Source organism: Eucyclogobius newberryi, unplaced genomic scaffold (genome assembly GCF_026437365.1).
Source record: "Eucyclogobius newberryi isolate DKJ021-1_F unplaced genomic scaffold, fEucNew1.0.hap1 SCAF_9, whole genome shotgun sequence".
Classification (NCBI taxonomy): Eukaryota; Metazoa; Chordata; class Actinopteri; order Gobiiformes; family Gobiidae; genus Eucyclogobius; species Eucyclogobius newberryi.
In genome coordinates this window covers 1482428-1498327 of record NW_027316532.1, presented here as the reverse complement: position 1 = coordinate 1498327, position 15900 = coordinate 1482428, and the positions used below count along the sequence as shown (strand labels likewise).

Genomic DNA, 15900 nt, shown 5'->3' with positions numbered 1-15900 from the left:
GATCATGCATCGTATCGTGAGCCGTAGATCATGTATCGTATCGTGAGCCGTAGATCATGTATCGTATCGTGAGCCGTAGATCATGTATCGTATCGTGAGCCGTAGATCATGTATCGTACCTGGCAGTCTGGACTCTGCGGTTCCTCCAGCTCAGATTTGGACTCAGGTTTCTGGCCCGAGTCACATTTCTCTTGTCCATCTTAAACCTGCTCCTGAACTCTGTCCCATGGGTCAGCGCTGAAACAAAGGTCAAAGGCCAAAGGTCAGAACTGGAACAGAGGTCATAGGTCGGTGCTGGATCAGAGGTCAAAGGGCAAAGGTCAGAACTGGATCAGAGGTCAAAGGTCGGTGCTGGAGCAGAGGTCAAAGGGCAAAGGTCAGAACTGGAACAGAGGTCAACGGGCAGAGGTCAGCGCTGGAAACGCTCTCTTCCTTCTCACACTTATTGTGCTTTATCTCCTATATTTTGTAAATATAGTTAGTATATTTTTTCTATTTTACTGTACGATAGGGACACGCGCTGGAATAGTTTTTAAATTCGACTGTTTTTGACTTTTTTCGGCTGGATTTGAGCGTTTTTTGTTGCGTTCGTTGTGTTGTTGTGATGTGAGCTAGCTCCGAGCGAGCCCACCAGCCCCCCCCCCGCGCCCTCCGGCCGCGCTAAAGTACGGCGTGTCGTCGGTAAACGTTTATATACACGTTTATATGAAAGAGGAACTTCACCAACGATCGGGACACGCACTGGAATCGCTTTAAATTAACTTGTTTTGACTTTATTCGGCTGGATTGAGTGTTTTCGTCGTGTCGTTGCGATGTGTCTTGGCTCTGAGTCCCCCGGCTCCGGCCCCGCCCCCCGGCCGGCGCCGTACCGCGTTTACACAAAGGAGGAACTCATGAAACTGCGGAGAACAGTCGTCTTACCCAGAGATCGTCACGTTATCCCGGCGGACATCCTAAGGAAAACGCAACGAGGCAGACGGGCTGGACGTAAACTCCGAGAGAAGAGAGGAGAAAACAGGAAGTCGGTTCCCGCCGTAGTCATGGGTAAATGACGGAAATAGTGAGCCTCATGCGGTCCCAGAGGATTTATAGGGACAGCAGCGTCTTGATTTTCACAGAGACCTGGTTAACAGCAGAAATGCCAGACTCTATTGTAGGTTTGGACAATTTTCATCTGCTGCGGGCTGACAGAACGAGAGAATGCGGGAAGAAAAGAGGTGGAGGTCTGGCGGTGTATGTGAACACGAGCTGGTCCAAACCCGAACACTGCACAGTGAGGGAGCAGCTATGTAACAAGGATATTGAACTATTGGCTATTGGCATGAGGCCATATTATCTGCCCCGGGAGTTCTCACATGTGATTTTGATCGCAGTCTATGTGGCCCCGTCTGCCAATGCTGAAAATGCTTGTGAAGCACTGCTCTCCTGCACTTGTAGGCTGCAAACACAGCATCCACAGGCTCTCTTCCTCATCTCTGGTGACTTTAACCACGCTTCTAATAATAATAATAATAATAACTTTTATTTATATAGCGCTTTTCAGTGACCCAAAGACGCTGAACATAATAAAAAAAAAGGGGGGGGTATTTACAGACAGGGGGGGACAACACGTACAATACACATTAATATACAGATAAAATGAACAAGACAGAAGAAGTAGAGAGAAAAAGATGGGGATGTAACAGGGGGTAGAAGAGTAGGCAATGGGGTAGAGGAGGCTAGGGGTAGGGGAGGTCATAGGCTTGGGTGAAGAGGTATGTTTTTAGGCTTCTCCCTCTTCTGTTCTACCAACATACACCCAGTATGTTACTTGCCCCACCAGAGAGAATAGAACATTGGACTTGTTTTTTGCCAACACCAAGGAGGCTTATTCCTCTTCCCCCCTCCCTCCCCTGGGCAGCTCGGACCACAACCTTGTACATCTGAGGCCTGTGTATGAACCCTTCGTGCGCAGGCAGCCTGTGGTGTCCCGTGAGGTGAGGATGTGGTCTGCTGAGAGAGAGGAGGCTCTGAGGGACTGCTTCAGCACCACTGTCTGGACTGAGCTTTATGACCCACATGGGGAGGACATCAACACCATCACAGAGTGCATCACGGACTACATCAACTTCTGTTTTGAGAACATTGTTCCCTCCCGGACGGTGCGGTGTTTTCCAAACAACAAGCCATGGATTAACCGTGAACTGAAGGCTCTGCTGAAGGAGAAGAAGAGAGCATTCAGGTCAGGGAACAAGGAGGAGCTGAGGACTGTGCAGAAGGAGCTGAGGAGGAAGATCAGGCAGGCTGAGGCCGGCTACAAGAGGAGGATGGAGGAGCAGCTGCAGCAGAAGAACATTCAGGGAGTGTGGAGGAGCCTGAAAACCATCTCGGGCTTCAAAATCCCCCCTGCCCAGACAGAGGGGGATCTACAGTGGGTGAATGATTTAAATGCTCACTTCTTGAGGTTTGATCAGTCACCCGCCCCTCCCCCTGCACAGCTGCATGCTCCCTCTTCCACAGCTGGACAATGCCCTGCATCTGTTCCTCTTCGCTTATCTGCCCCGGACCATCAGCTCCCCACTTCGCCTGGACTCACCCATCCCCCCAGCACACGGTCCCCCTGCCAACCACTGACTGTCACAGCAGCACAGGTGAGGAGTGAGCTGAAGAGGATTAAAGTGAGGAAGGCAGCAGGACCTGATGGCATCAGCCCCAAGCTCCTTAAGTCCTGCAGATGAACTGTGTGGAGTTATGGAGCATGTCTTCAACATGAGCCTGAAGCTGAGGCTGGTACCACAGGTCTGGAAGACCTCCTGTCTGGTACCTGTGCCTAAGACACCGCGCCCCAAAGACCTCAACAGCTTCAGGCCAGTGGCTCTCACGTCCTGATGAAGACACTGGAGCGGCTGGTCCTGGACCACCTCCGCTCCACCGTGAGCTCAGCCATGGACCCGCTGCAGTTTGCATATCGGTCTGGCATCGGAGTGGAGGACGCCGTCATCTCCTGCTGCACCGCTCTCTCTCTCACCTGGAAAAGCCTGGCAGCTCTGTGAGGATCCTGTTCTTCGATCTTTCCAGCGCCTTCAACACCATCAGCTCCTGAGGGACAAGCTGGAGACGGCTCCTGAGGGACAAGCTGGAGACGGCTGGTGTGGAGTATGACCTGGCAGAGTGGATCCTGGACTACCTCACAGACCGACCCCAGTTTGTGAGAGCCTGGAACTGTGTGTCTGACACTCGGACCTGCAGTGTGGGGGCGCCCCAGGGCACTGTCCTCGCGCCCTTTCTCTTCACCCTTTACACTGCAGACTTCAGACATGACATGGACAGGACTTTGTGGACTGGTGTCAGCGGAACCACCTCCTCATCAACGCGGGGAAGACCAAGGAGATGGTGGTGGATTTCCGCAGACGCCACCCCACTGCCCCCTCACCAGTGAACATCCAGGGACGGGACATTGAGAGAGTGGACTCATACAAGTACCTGGTGTTCATCTGAACCACAAACTGGACTGGACTCATAACACAGACGCACTGTACAGGAAGAGCCAGAGTCGGCTCTACCTCCTGAGGAGACTCAGGTCTTTTGGAGTGACAGGGCCACTCCTGAAGACCTTCTCTGACTCTGTGGTGGCATCAGCCCTCCTGTAGGTGTGGCCTGCTGGAGCAGCAGCATCACAGAGAGGGAGAGGAGGAAGCTGGACAGAGTCATCAAGAAGTCCAGCTCCGTCCTGGGCTGTGCTCTGGACTCGGTGCAGGAGGTGGGGGACAGAAGGGTCCTGGCTAGATTCACATCTATGCTGGACCATGAGTGTCACCCCCTGCAGGACACTCTGTCCGCTCTGGAGAGCAGCTTCAGTGAGAGACTGATCCACCCTCGATGTGTGAAGGAAAGGTTCCGTAGGTCTTTCCTTCCTGCTGCTGTCAGACTTTATAACAAAAACTGTTAGTACTGAACACTCACAATACTGACCTAACCTAATACTGATGTGCAATTCTGTCATATGTGCAATTGCTGTGAAATTCATGTGCAATTCATGTGAATTTCATGTGCAATCTATGTGCTGTCGTGACACACATTCATGTGCAATTACTGTCGGGATCACATGCAATGGTATTTATTTATTTATTTGTCTATGGGAGTTTTTATTTATTTATAAGAGATCTTCTACTGAAAGTGTTTTTCAGACTTCCTATAAGTGATTTGTTCTTCTGGATCTACCTCTGTATCTACCTGCGTTGCACCAATGAAATTTCCCCATGTGGGACAATAAAGGAATATCTTATCTTATCTTAAAAGAGGTCAAAGGGCAGAGGTGAGTCAGTTTATTTAAATTGATTTGATTTTAAGCGACTCAAATATCACATGAAATAAAGACTGTTGTAAACGAAAAACAAGACACGCCCACGACTCTGTGACTGTGGCAGAGTGGTTAGTCTGTCTGGAGGAGGTGGTTTGACTTTTTGAGTTGGAGACAACAACCTGAGAAAGTATTTGACCTGTGACCCCTGACCTTGTGATATTTTTAACTTCTGTGACTGATGCTGCGTTTAATTGGTCCTCGTGTTTCTGAGGTGACGTTGCATTCATGTGCTTTTTATATCAGAAACTTAGGATTTTGATGTGACTAATAATGAAAGCAGAGTGGCTTTTTAACAGTGTTTAATAAAACTAACAGGAGGATTTGTAGCTGCTCAGAAGATAAGCGTGATTCATTTTTAAAACAAAATACCATTGGGCAGCCAATGGCAAACCAACGTTATATTGGTAATTAATTAAACAACAATATTTCTTGTGGAAATTATATGGACGACTGACGGACAAGCTTTATTTAACCCTTAAGGTAAGAACCCTTCAGAGTGAAACATTTAGTCCAGAGCTCCAGTGTTTCAGAGACATCCTCAGATGTTGGAGGTCAAGTGTGTCTCTGTCTTAAGTGTCTGGACGCTGAGAGGTCCACACCACAGACAGATGATTGGATAAGAGAGAAGGCAGAATTACTAAACGTCCTTTTGTGAATCACAGTGATTAAAAAGTAATATTGAGGAGGATTTAGATTAGAAAACACCACTCACTGCGGCATGTTGAGAGTTAGTCCTGGTTTAGTCCTGGTTTAGTCCTGGTTTAGTCCTGGTTTAGTCCTGGTTTAGTCCTGGTTTAGACCTGGTTTAGTCCTAGTTAAAGGCGGTATGGACGATTTTTCGGCGATTTGAGAACGCAGGCGGAAGTGCACATGCCACTCCCCCGTGTGGACTGATACAACACACACGTGTGTTTGTTTATTAGTGCACCGGATCACATCACATCTCTCGTCTCCCGTAGATTTCTGTCTTTCTCCGTCTTAATTTTGCCCCGTACACTGAGGGAACTATATTATGATGGATCAATGCGCTTAGGCACGCGGAAACGTGGGGACGAGCCTGACGCGGCTGCAGGTGAACGACAGGTGCGTTTTATGATTGACAGGTGGCAGGACTAATGATTTATCCACGCCACGAGGAAATATGATAAAAAATTTGCTGAAAAAAAATCGACCATACCACCTTTAAGTCCTGGTTTAGTCCTGGTTTAGTCCTGGTTTAGACCTGGTTTAAACCTGGTTTAGACCTGGTTTAGTCCTAGTTAAGTCCTGGTTCAGTCCTGGTTCAGTCCTGGTTTAGTCCTGGTTTAGTCCTGGTTTAGACCTGGTTTAAACCTGGTTTAGACCTGGTTTAGTCCTAGTTAAGTCCTGGTTCAGTCCTGGTTTAGTCCTAGTTAAGTCCTGGTTTAGTCCTGGTTTAGTCCTAGTTAAGTCCTGGTTTAGACCTGGTTTAGTCCTGGTTTAGTCCTGGTTTAGACCTGGTTTAGACCTGGTTAAGTCCTGGTTAAGTCCTGGTTAAGTCCTGGTTAAGTCCTGGTTTAGTCCTGGTTTAGTCCTGGTTTAGACCTGGTTTAAACCTGGTTTAGACCTGGTTTAGTCCTAGTTAAGTCCTGGTTCAGTCCTGGTTTAGTCCTAGTTAAGTCCTGGTTTAGTCCTGGTTTAGTCCTAGTTAAGTCCTGGTTTAGACCTGGTTTAGTCCTGGTTTAGTCCTGGTTTAGACCTGGTTTAGACCTGGTTAAGTCCTGGTTAAGTCCTGGTTAAGTCCTGGTTAAGTCCTGGTTAAGTCCTGGTTTAGTCCTGGTTTAGTCCTGGTTTAGTCCTGGTTTAGTCCTAGTTAAGTCCTGGTTTAGTCCTGGTTTAGACCTGGTGTTGTATGTTCAGAGTGAGTGGAAAGTTGGAACGTGTCGGTAAATTTGATCAGTATGTGTGTGTGTCAGTGCGTTTGTGTGTGTGTGTGTGTGTGTGTGTGTGTGAATCGGGTCAGATTTATGAGCAGACTCATGTTTACAGAGTTTAAAACAAACAGCTCTTATTCGGAAGACCGTGGTCCTTGGTTTGGTTCTGGACCTGTTTATAAATTTACAGCAACCAGCTCTGGTCTGGACCCGGACTCTGGACTAGACCGGCTCCGGACCCGGACTCTGGACTAGACCAAACCTGTGTCAGGTGACGGAGCGCTGTGATTGGCTAAGGAGTGTGACAGAGCGCTGTGATTGGCTGGTTTTCTAATGATGTCAGTGTGAAACCTCAAACCGCGAATATGAGCCTCTCGTTTTAAAGTGGAGGCGTCGACAGTTTTATGGATCTACTCCGAGGGGGGGAGGGGAAACTGGGGCCAAATGTCCAAGAGGGAGGGGGGGAGGGGAGACAGGGTTGGCACTAGGTCATATAGGGAATTGGACTGGAGGAAGTGACGACAATGCCCGTGACGACATGGCGAGGACGACATGGCGAGGACGACATGGCGGGAGCCGGGCGGAAGTAAACAGGTGGTCGACCGTAGTAAACATGGCGAACGGTCCCGCTAATTCTGCTGATCCATCAATAATGTTCACTCTTGGGTCCAAACCTGAAGTTTACGATGCATTTGATGTGTACAAGGACCAAACAATGAGTTCCTGGTGTTGTCTTCCTGAGAAAAAATTTAAATGGGCGTGAATTGAATGTAAAACAAAGAATTGTGAAAATGTAAATCACATGGGTCTGGGTTTAACCCTAACCCCTGACCCTAACCTTAACCCTAACCTTAACCCTAACCCTAACCTTAACCTTAACCTTAACCCTAACCCTAACCCTAACCCTAACCTTAACCTTAACCTTAACCTTAACCTTAACCCTAACCTTAACCTTAACCTTAACCTTAACCTTAACCTTAACCTTAACCTTAACCTTAACCTTAACCCTAACCCTAACCTTAACCCCTAAACCTAAGTTTTAGGTTTACTTTGTTTGGTTAAAACTAGTTTATACTATGTCTTTGTATTAGCAAAAGTGCAGCTAACTCATCCCAAAACAAACTAGACTGCAAACATTTTTTTTAACTCAAGATAATAAAGCTCCTGCAGGAATCGAACCCTCGAAGTGTTTCCACCGAGCCGTGTCTCTGACCATCAGGCCAGGAAGTCTATCAACCTAACGATGCGAGACAGTAACTTTATCTCTCTCACCACCAGGTGTAGCAAAACGGTGAACCGTAAGTGATTTGGGCCGCAAGAGCGCTGCCATCTTGGAATTTGTCACTTCCTGTCCAATTCCCTATATGACCTAGTGTCAACTGGGGAGACAGGTGCCAAGTGAGAGGGGGGGGGGGGGGGGGGGCAGAGCAGGGAGAGAGGTGATTATCATACATAAAGTTATGGTTAGTTAAAGTACAGTGTATTATACACACGGGACTTTCAGTTTATGACACATCCACTGGGGGCAGCACTAAACTGAAGTGACTTCCTGCTCCTGTGAAGCTGCTGAGGGGTGTGTCCTGTAACGATGTATGAAACGCTTAAAAGGAACACCTGCAGGAGAGCTGGACACCTGCAGGAGAGCAGGTCAGTGCACAGGAAAGTCTCTTTTTAAGTTTTCATTTATTCGAAGACAAACTGAGACATGAAGACGTCTGAGAGTCAGAGACAGATCCATTACACATAGAGCGTAAGACGTAACTGTTACTGTAAACAGCTGCCAAGTCTGAACGCCCTCAGGGATCGCTCTGCAACCCGACTAGCTCTGTACGCCTGCAGGGGGGCATCTGTCACTCAGAGGGTAAAGAATGACACGCACCCATCAAAATAACCCGCACATGAGCTTTAAAATGTGTCACTGATCTGAACGGGAAGGATTAACCTCAGCGCAAACGTCCCATCAAGAAGTGTTTAAAATAAATACATCAAAGCTAAAACCTTAGACGAGCTGATTACTGGAGCAGCAGGTCAACCGTTGACCCTGACGTGTCCCGGCCCCACCGCTGTGTGGTGTTATTAGTGTTTAGTGTGAAAGGGGAGTTTAGCGCAGGCCCCTCCCCCTCTGACACAGGCCCCTCCCCTTAACAGAGGCATCCCCAGAATGAGGAGCATGAACAGCTGAAGGTTCAGTTACAGTTTCACTCTTCAGCATCGATGCATCAGAGCTGAATATCCTGTGTCAGGAAACCTTACAGCTGCTAAGAGGAGAATCTTTCTGTCACCAGTCATAACACACCAGTCATTACACACCAGTCATTGCACATGGATGTGCTACGTGTGCACATGGATGTGCACTTACGTGTGCACATGGATGTGCTACGTGTGCACATGGATGTGCACTTACGTGTGCACATGGATGTGCACTTACGTGTGCACATGGATGTGCACTTACGTGCACATACTTAGAATCACTCCTCTGCATCAGCGCTTTAACTATGACACAACACAAGAGACCTTACAGCTGAACAGAGAGCTTAAAGTTGTTTACAGGAAAGATAGATGTGAGGAAAAGGTGCAGAGTGTGTGTGTGTGAGTTGTGTGTCCGTTATCGCACACACAACACACTGATACACAACACACACACAGCCCATTTAAAACCGCTTAACGACTGTGTGTGTCCGTTATCGCACACACACAGTCGTTAAGCGGTTTTAAACGGGCTCATTCCAGACACGACAAAGGTTAAAATTACTAATACAAAACAGCTCCTTTAAGTAAATATCATATGACTAGAATAAGAGCTGCATTTCACTTCAACACAAAGTGAAAAAGAGGTTTTATTTGTTATTGAAGTAATCGTGTATTTTCAGAGGGTAATAAACAATGCAAATACTAAATATAAACCTCCATCAGATTTTCAACATCCATCCTGGTTTAGACCTGGTTTAGACCTGGTTTAGTCCTGGTTTAGTCCAGCTTTTACTGAAACAAAGACAGTCAGAGAGCGCCCTCTGCTGGAGGTTCAGAGGAGAACACATTTGGAGTCTGCAGAGGTCGTTTGGTGTCGTTCAGGTTTGTAATTGGTCGTTATGATTTTATCTGTGAGTTTGACGTTTATGACGCGGTTATTATAGAAAAGGATTCAAGTGAAAAAGGCGTTTGACTTTGTTTTTCCCCCTCCTTTTTTAGCTCACAACACAAACAGTACTCGATGAGGCTGTGGAACACCTCATGAGACCTTCACAGACCCTCATGAGACCTTCTTCACAGACCCTCATGAGACCTTCACAGACCCTCATGAGACCTTCTTCACTGACCCTCATGAGACCTTCTTCACTGACCCTCATGAGACCTTCTTCACTGACCCTCATGAGACCTTCACAGACCCTCATGAGACCTTCACAGACCCTCATGAGATCATCACAGACCCTCATGAGACCTTCACAGACCCTCAAGAGACCTTCACAGACGCTCATGAGACCTTCACTGACCCTCATGAGACCTTCACAGACCCTCAAGAGACCTTCACAGACCCTCATGAGACCTTCACAGACCCTCATGAGACCTTCACTGACCCTCATGAGACCTTCACAGATCCTCAAGAGACCTTCACAGACGCTCATGAGACCTTCACTGACCCTCATGAGACCTTCACTGACCCTCATGAGACCTTCACTGACCCTCATGAGACCTTCACAGACCTCATGAGACCATCACAGACCCTCATGAGACCTTCACAGACCCTCATGAGACCGTCACTGACCCTCATGAGACCTTCACTGACCCTCATGAGACCTTCACAGACCCTCAAGAGACCATCACAGACCCTCATGAGACCTTCACAGACCCTCATGAGACCTTCACAGACCCTCATGAGACCTTCACAGACCCTCATGAGACCTTCACAGACCCTCATGAGACCTTCACAGACCCTCATGAGACCTTCACAGACGCTCATGAGACCTTCACTGACCCTCATGAGACCATCACAGACCCTCATGAGACCGTCACTGACCCTCATGAGACCTTCACTGACCCTCATGAGACCTTCACAGACCCTCAAGAGACCATCACAGACCCTCATGAGACCTTCACAGACCCTCATGAGACCTTCACAGACCCTCATGAGACCTTCACAGACCCTCATGAGACCTTCACAGACCCTCATGAGACCTTCACAGACGCTCATGAGACCTTCACTGACCCTCATGAGACCTTCACAGATCCTCAAGAGACCTTCACAGACGCTCATGAGACCTTCACTGACCCTCATGAGACCTTCACTGACCCTCATGAGACCTTCACTGACCCTCATGAGACCATCACAGACCCTCATGAGACCTTCACAGACCTCATGAGACCATCACAGACCCTCATGAGACCTTCACTGACCCTCATGAGACCTTCACTGACCCTCATGAGACCTTCACAGACCCTCATGAGACCTTCACAGACCCTCATGAGACCTTCACTGACCCTCATGAGACCTTCACAGACCCTCATGAGACCTTCACAGACCCTCATGAGACCTTCACTGACCCTCATGAGACCATCACAGACCCTCATGAGACCTTCACTGACCCTCATGAGACCTTCACAGACCCTCATGAGACCTTCACAGACCCTCATGAGACCTTCACTGACCCTCATGAGACCTTCACTGACCCTCATGAGACCGTCACAGACCCTCATGAGACCTTCACTGACCCTCATGAGACCTTCACAGACCCTCATGAGACCTTCACAGACCCTCATGAGACCTTCACAGACCCTCATGAGACCTTCACTGACCCTCATGAGACCATCACAGACCCTCATGAGACCTTCACTGACCCTCATGAGACCTTCACAGACCCTCATGAGACCTTCACAGACCCTCATGAGACCTTCACTGACCCTCATGAGACCATCACAGACCCTCATGAGACCTTCACTGACCCTCATGAGACCTTCACAGACCCTCATGAGACCTTCACAGACCCTCATGAGACCTTCACTGACCCTCATGAGACCTTCACTGACCCTCATGAGACCGTCACAGACCCTCATGAGACCTTCACTGACCCTCATGAGACCTTCACAGACCCTCATGAGACCTTCACAGACCCTCATGAGACCTTCACAGACCCTCATGAGACCTTCACTGACCCTCATGAGACCATCACAGACCCTCATGAGACCTTCACTGACCCTCATGAGACCTTCACAGACCCTCATGAGACCTTCACTGACCCTCATGAGACCATCACAGACCCTCATGAGACCTTCACTGACCCTCATGAGACCTTCACTGACCCTCATGAGACCATCACAGACCCTCATGAGACCTTCACTGACCCTCATGAGACCTTCACTGACCCTCATGAGACCTTCACTGACCCTCATGAGACCTTCACTGACCCTCATGAGACCTTCACAGACCCAAATATTGATAACTTAAATCCCACAATGCAACTTGGTATTCCGCTGACATCACCTCTACTCCCTGTACAAATAACACACGTCCCAGATATGTTTTTGGGTGTATTTGTGGGCGTTAAGGGTCGACAGCCACATTAGCACATTAGTTTAAATTAATGAACAGGGGGGTCTGGGGGTCGTCCCCCAGATATTTTCAGACCTTTTTTGGGTCTTCTGCTGCATTTTAATGTGGTCCAGCCGGCTAAAGTAAGAGTAAAATGTTGAGGTTGTAATGCTATAAAATGATGATGTGATGAAACTGTGCCAGGAGAAAGTGACTAAAGCCAGTTATTAATACATTAGTGTACTTAATTACTCAATACAATATTGGCTATGAAAATAATTATGGTCAAATTGATTCTTTTTAACTGAAAATGTAAAAGTAATAGTTATCCTTACTAATTTATCTTTTACTGCTCCCAACTGTTCCTTCTTGCCAAAGTGACAAAACAAGTTATATTAAATTAAACAAATGGCATAAGCATGGATTGATTAACAATTAACACTGATAAAACAAACATGTTATTCCCAGAGAATGAACAGAACGAGAAGTGAAGGTCCAAACCTCGCTCTAGTGAAGTGTTTCTGCAACTTTGCCACTTTTGTATAAAAATATATAGTATTATTCTATAACAGACGTAATCATAATATGTCTGGTTATTTTTCACTATCAATTTATTATAATTTATAACAAATAGTCTAATGATGCTTTTTAAATAAATTGAAATGTTTTATTGCTCTATTAAAAGTGAATTACAATATAAATGTTTGTTCTGATCAGAACACCACACACTGGACTCTGTGTGAAACAATGCTGCGATGTGATTGGCTGATGGACCTGACGTGCATAAACCTTTACGTTCCTCTCATTGCACTTTAAGAAGTCAAAGTCAAACAGACATCACGAGTCACGATTGATCTGACACATGGTGATGTGAGAGAGAGGGACGCAAACTCAAACCCGCTCATCTCTGACTGAGGCTGCACAGGGGCCCGGGGCCCGGGACAGGGGCCGCACACTGTTCACTCCAAAGTCTCACATCAGAGGTTCTGGACGAGACGGCGCTCGTCCGGACCGGATCTCCGCCTCTTAGTGACCCGGGGCATAGAGGCCCCTCACCGGCCTCACCTGCAGCTCACACGACGGGGCTGGTGTCAATGTGAAGCTTATTATCTTTCATTCAGACACATATTATTAAGCGCGGGGCAGAGCTCTCGTCGCCTCCAGCCTGAGCGAACTAACGTGACAGACTCGTGTTGTTTCAAACAGCAGCATTAACCGTCTCTTTGTAAGAGAAGTTCAAAACCTGGAGAGTGTTGTTGAGTTTGCAGTTTCTTTACATCGTCAAGAAGTTTCGTTTTTCGGCATCGGGGGGATATATTCCTCTGGACATGAGGACCACGTTCTGTTGTGTTTATGTTTTGCTCTTCTGCTCGCGCACAATGAAGTTGACCAATCAGAGCAGGTTTGGTGTCTTGGTTGCCAGATTGTCATTACAAATAAATGCAGTTTGTGTGTTATATGTTACCGCTGTGTGCGCTGCCGCGCCAGCAGCGCTACTACACTAGTGGCGCACGCTGCGCTTGCACTTCTCATTGCCAGATTGGGGGCCCTATTAACGCCTCGGGGCCCTACGCGGCTGCTTAGTTCGCTTATAGGCTGGGCCGGCCCAGCTCATGAGACCATCACAGACCCTGAAACTTTTCTCGCTGGTCTCTGACCAGAACCACCTAAAACCACACACTGGTCTTGGACTTGGTCTCTGGACTCACCTGAGATGTTCCTGGTCCTGGTCTCTGGACTCCTGGCGCTGGTCCTGGTCTGGGACCTGGACAGTCCTGGGTTGATCCATCTCAGTTTGTGCCTGGACACTGACACCAGCTCCTTGGTCCTGGACTTGGCTGGACCAGACTGTGGACCGGACTCAGGCCTGGACTGGACCTTGCAGCTGGTCAGACCAGAACTGACTCGTCTCAGTTTGTGTCTGGAGACCAAAGTCCGGCCGGATCCAGACCTGGGTCGAAGTCCAGGTTTAGGTCCCACAGGAGTCCGGACTTCAGAGGAACTGGAAGACCATACACCAGATAATGACAGAGTTTATTTCCACACGCAAAATGTGTGTGTAATGAGTGTGATCTTTCACACGTGCAGTAGATCTTTCACACGTGCAGTAGATCTGCAGTCGATTTTTTACATGTGCAGCAGATCTTTCACATGTGCAGTTGTTCTACAGTAGATCTTTCACACGTGCAGTAGATCTTTCACACGTACAGGATATCTTTCAAACGTACAGTAGATCACATTAGATCTTTCACACATACAGTAGATCACAGTAGATCTTTCAAATGTACAGTAAATCACAGTAGATCTTTCTCACGTGCAGTAGATCTTTCACACGTGCAGTAGATCTTTCACACATACAGTAGATCACAGTAGATTTTTCACACGTGCAGATCTTTCACACGTACAATAGATCACAGTAGATCTTTCACATGCGCAGTAGATCTTTCACATGTACAGTAGATCACAGTAGATCTTTCACATGCGCAGTAGATCTTTCACATGTACAGTAGATCACAGTAGATTTTTCACATGTACAGTAAATCATAGTAGATCTTTCTCACGTGCAGTAGATCTTTCACATGTGAAGTAGATCTTTACACGTGCAGTAGATCTTTCAAACGTACAGTAGATATTTAACACATACAGTAGATCACAGTAGATCTTTCAAACGTGCAGTAGATCACAGATCTTTCACACGTACAGCAGATCTTTCACACGTACAGCAGATCTTTCACACGTACAGTAGATCTTTCACACGTACAGTAGATCGTTCACACGAACAGTAGATCACAGTAGATTTTTCACACGTGCAGTAGATCTTTCACACGTACAGTAGATGACGGTAGATATTTCACACGTGCAGTAGATCTTTCACACGTGCAGTAGATCTTTCACACGTACAGTAGATCTTTCACACGTACAGTAGATGACGGTAGATATTTCACACGTGCAGTAGATCTTTCACACGTGCAGTAGATCTTTCACACGTACAGTCGATCAAAGTAGATCTTTCACCCGTGCAGTAGATCTTTCACACGTACAGTAGATCGTTCACACGAACAGTAGATCACAGTAGATTTTTCACACGTGCAGTAGATCTTTCACACGTACAGTAGATCACAGTAGATCTTTCACACGTACAGTAGATCTTTCACACATACAGTAGATCGTTCACACGAACAGTAGATCACAGTAGATTTTTCACACGTGCAGTAGATCTTTCACACGTACAGTAGATCACAGTAGATCTTTCACACGTGCTGTAGATCTTTCACACGTGCAGTAGATCACAGTAGATCTTTCACACGTACAGTAGATCACAGTAGATCTTTCACACGTACAGTAGATCACAGTAGATCTTTCACATGCGCAGTAGATCTTTCACACGTACAGTAGATCACAGTAGATCTTTCACACGTACAGTAGATCACAGTAGTTCTTTCACACGTAAGGTAGATCACAGTAGATCTTTCACATGCGCAGTAGATCTTTCACACGTACAGTAGATCACAGTAGATCTTTCACACGTACAGTAGATCTTTCACACATACAGCAGATCACAGATCTTTCACATGCGCAGTAGATCTTTCACACGTACAGTAGATCTCAGTAGATCTTTCACACGTACAGTAAATCACAGTAGATCTTTCTCACGTGCAGTAGATCTTTCACACGTGCAGTAGATCTTTCACACGTGCAGTAGATCTTTCACACGTACAATAGATCACAGTAGATCTTTCACACGTGCAGTAGATCTTTCACACGTGCAGTAGATCTTTCACACGTGCAGTAGATCTTTCACATGTACAGTAAATCACAGTAGATCTTTCTCACGTGCAGTAGATCTTTCACACGTGCAGTAGATCTTTCACACATACAGTAGATCACAGTAGATTTTTCACACGTGCAGATCTTTCACACGTACAATAGATCACAGTAGATCTTTCACATGCGCAGTAGATCTTTCACATGTACAGTAGATCACAGTAGATCTTTCACATGCGCAGTAGATCTTTCACATGTACAGTAGATCACAGTAGATCTTTCACATGTACAGTAAATCATAGTAGATCTTTCTCACGTGCAGTAGATCTTTCACATGTGAAGTAGATCTTTACACGTGCAGTAGATCTTTCAAACGT

At 47.0% G+C, this 15900-nt stretch overlaps 1 protein-coding gene across 1 annotated transcript in view; it reads right to left on the bottom strand.

The window, feature by feature from the left end:
• zc3h3 (zinc finger CCCH-type containing 3) overlaps positions 1–15900 on the bottom strand; it is a 33364-nt gene that overhangs the window by 12360 nt on the left and 5104 nt on the right. The window contains exons 5-6 of the mRNA XM_072438788.1: positions 13468–13760; positions 120–237 (exon numbers count right to left, since the gene is read on the bottom strand). Coding sequence (XP_072294889.1) covers positions 120–237; positions 13468–13760 — 411 coding nt within the window. The remainder of the gene's footprint in view (positions 1–119; positions 238–13467; positions 13761–15900) is intronic.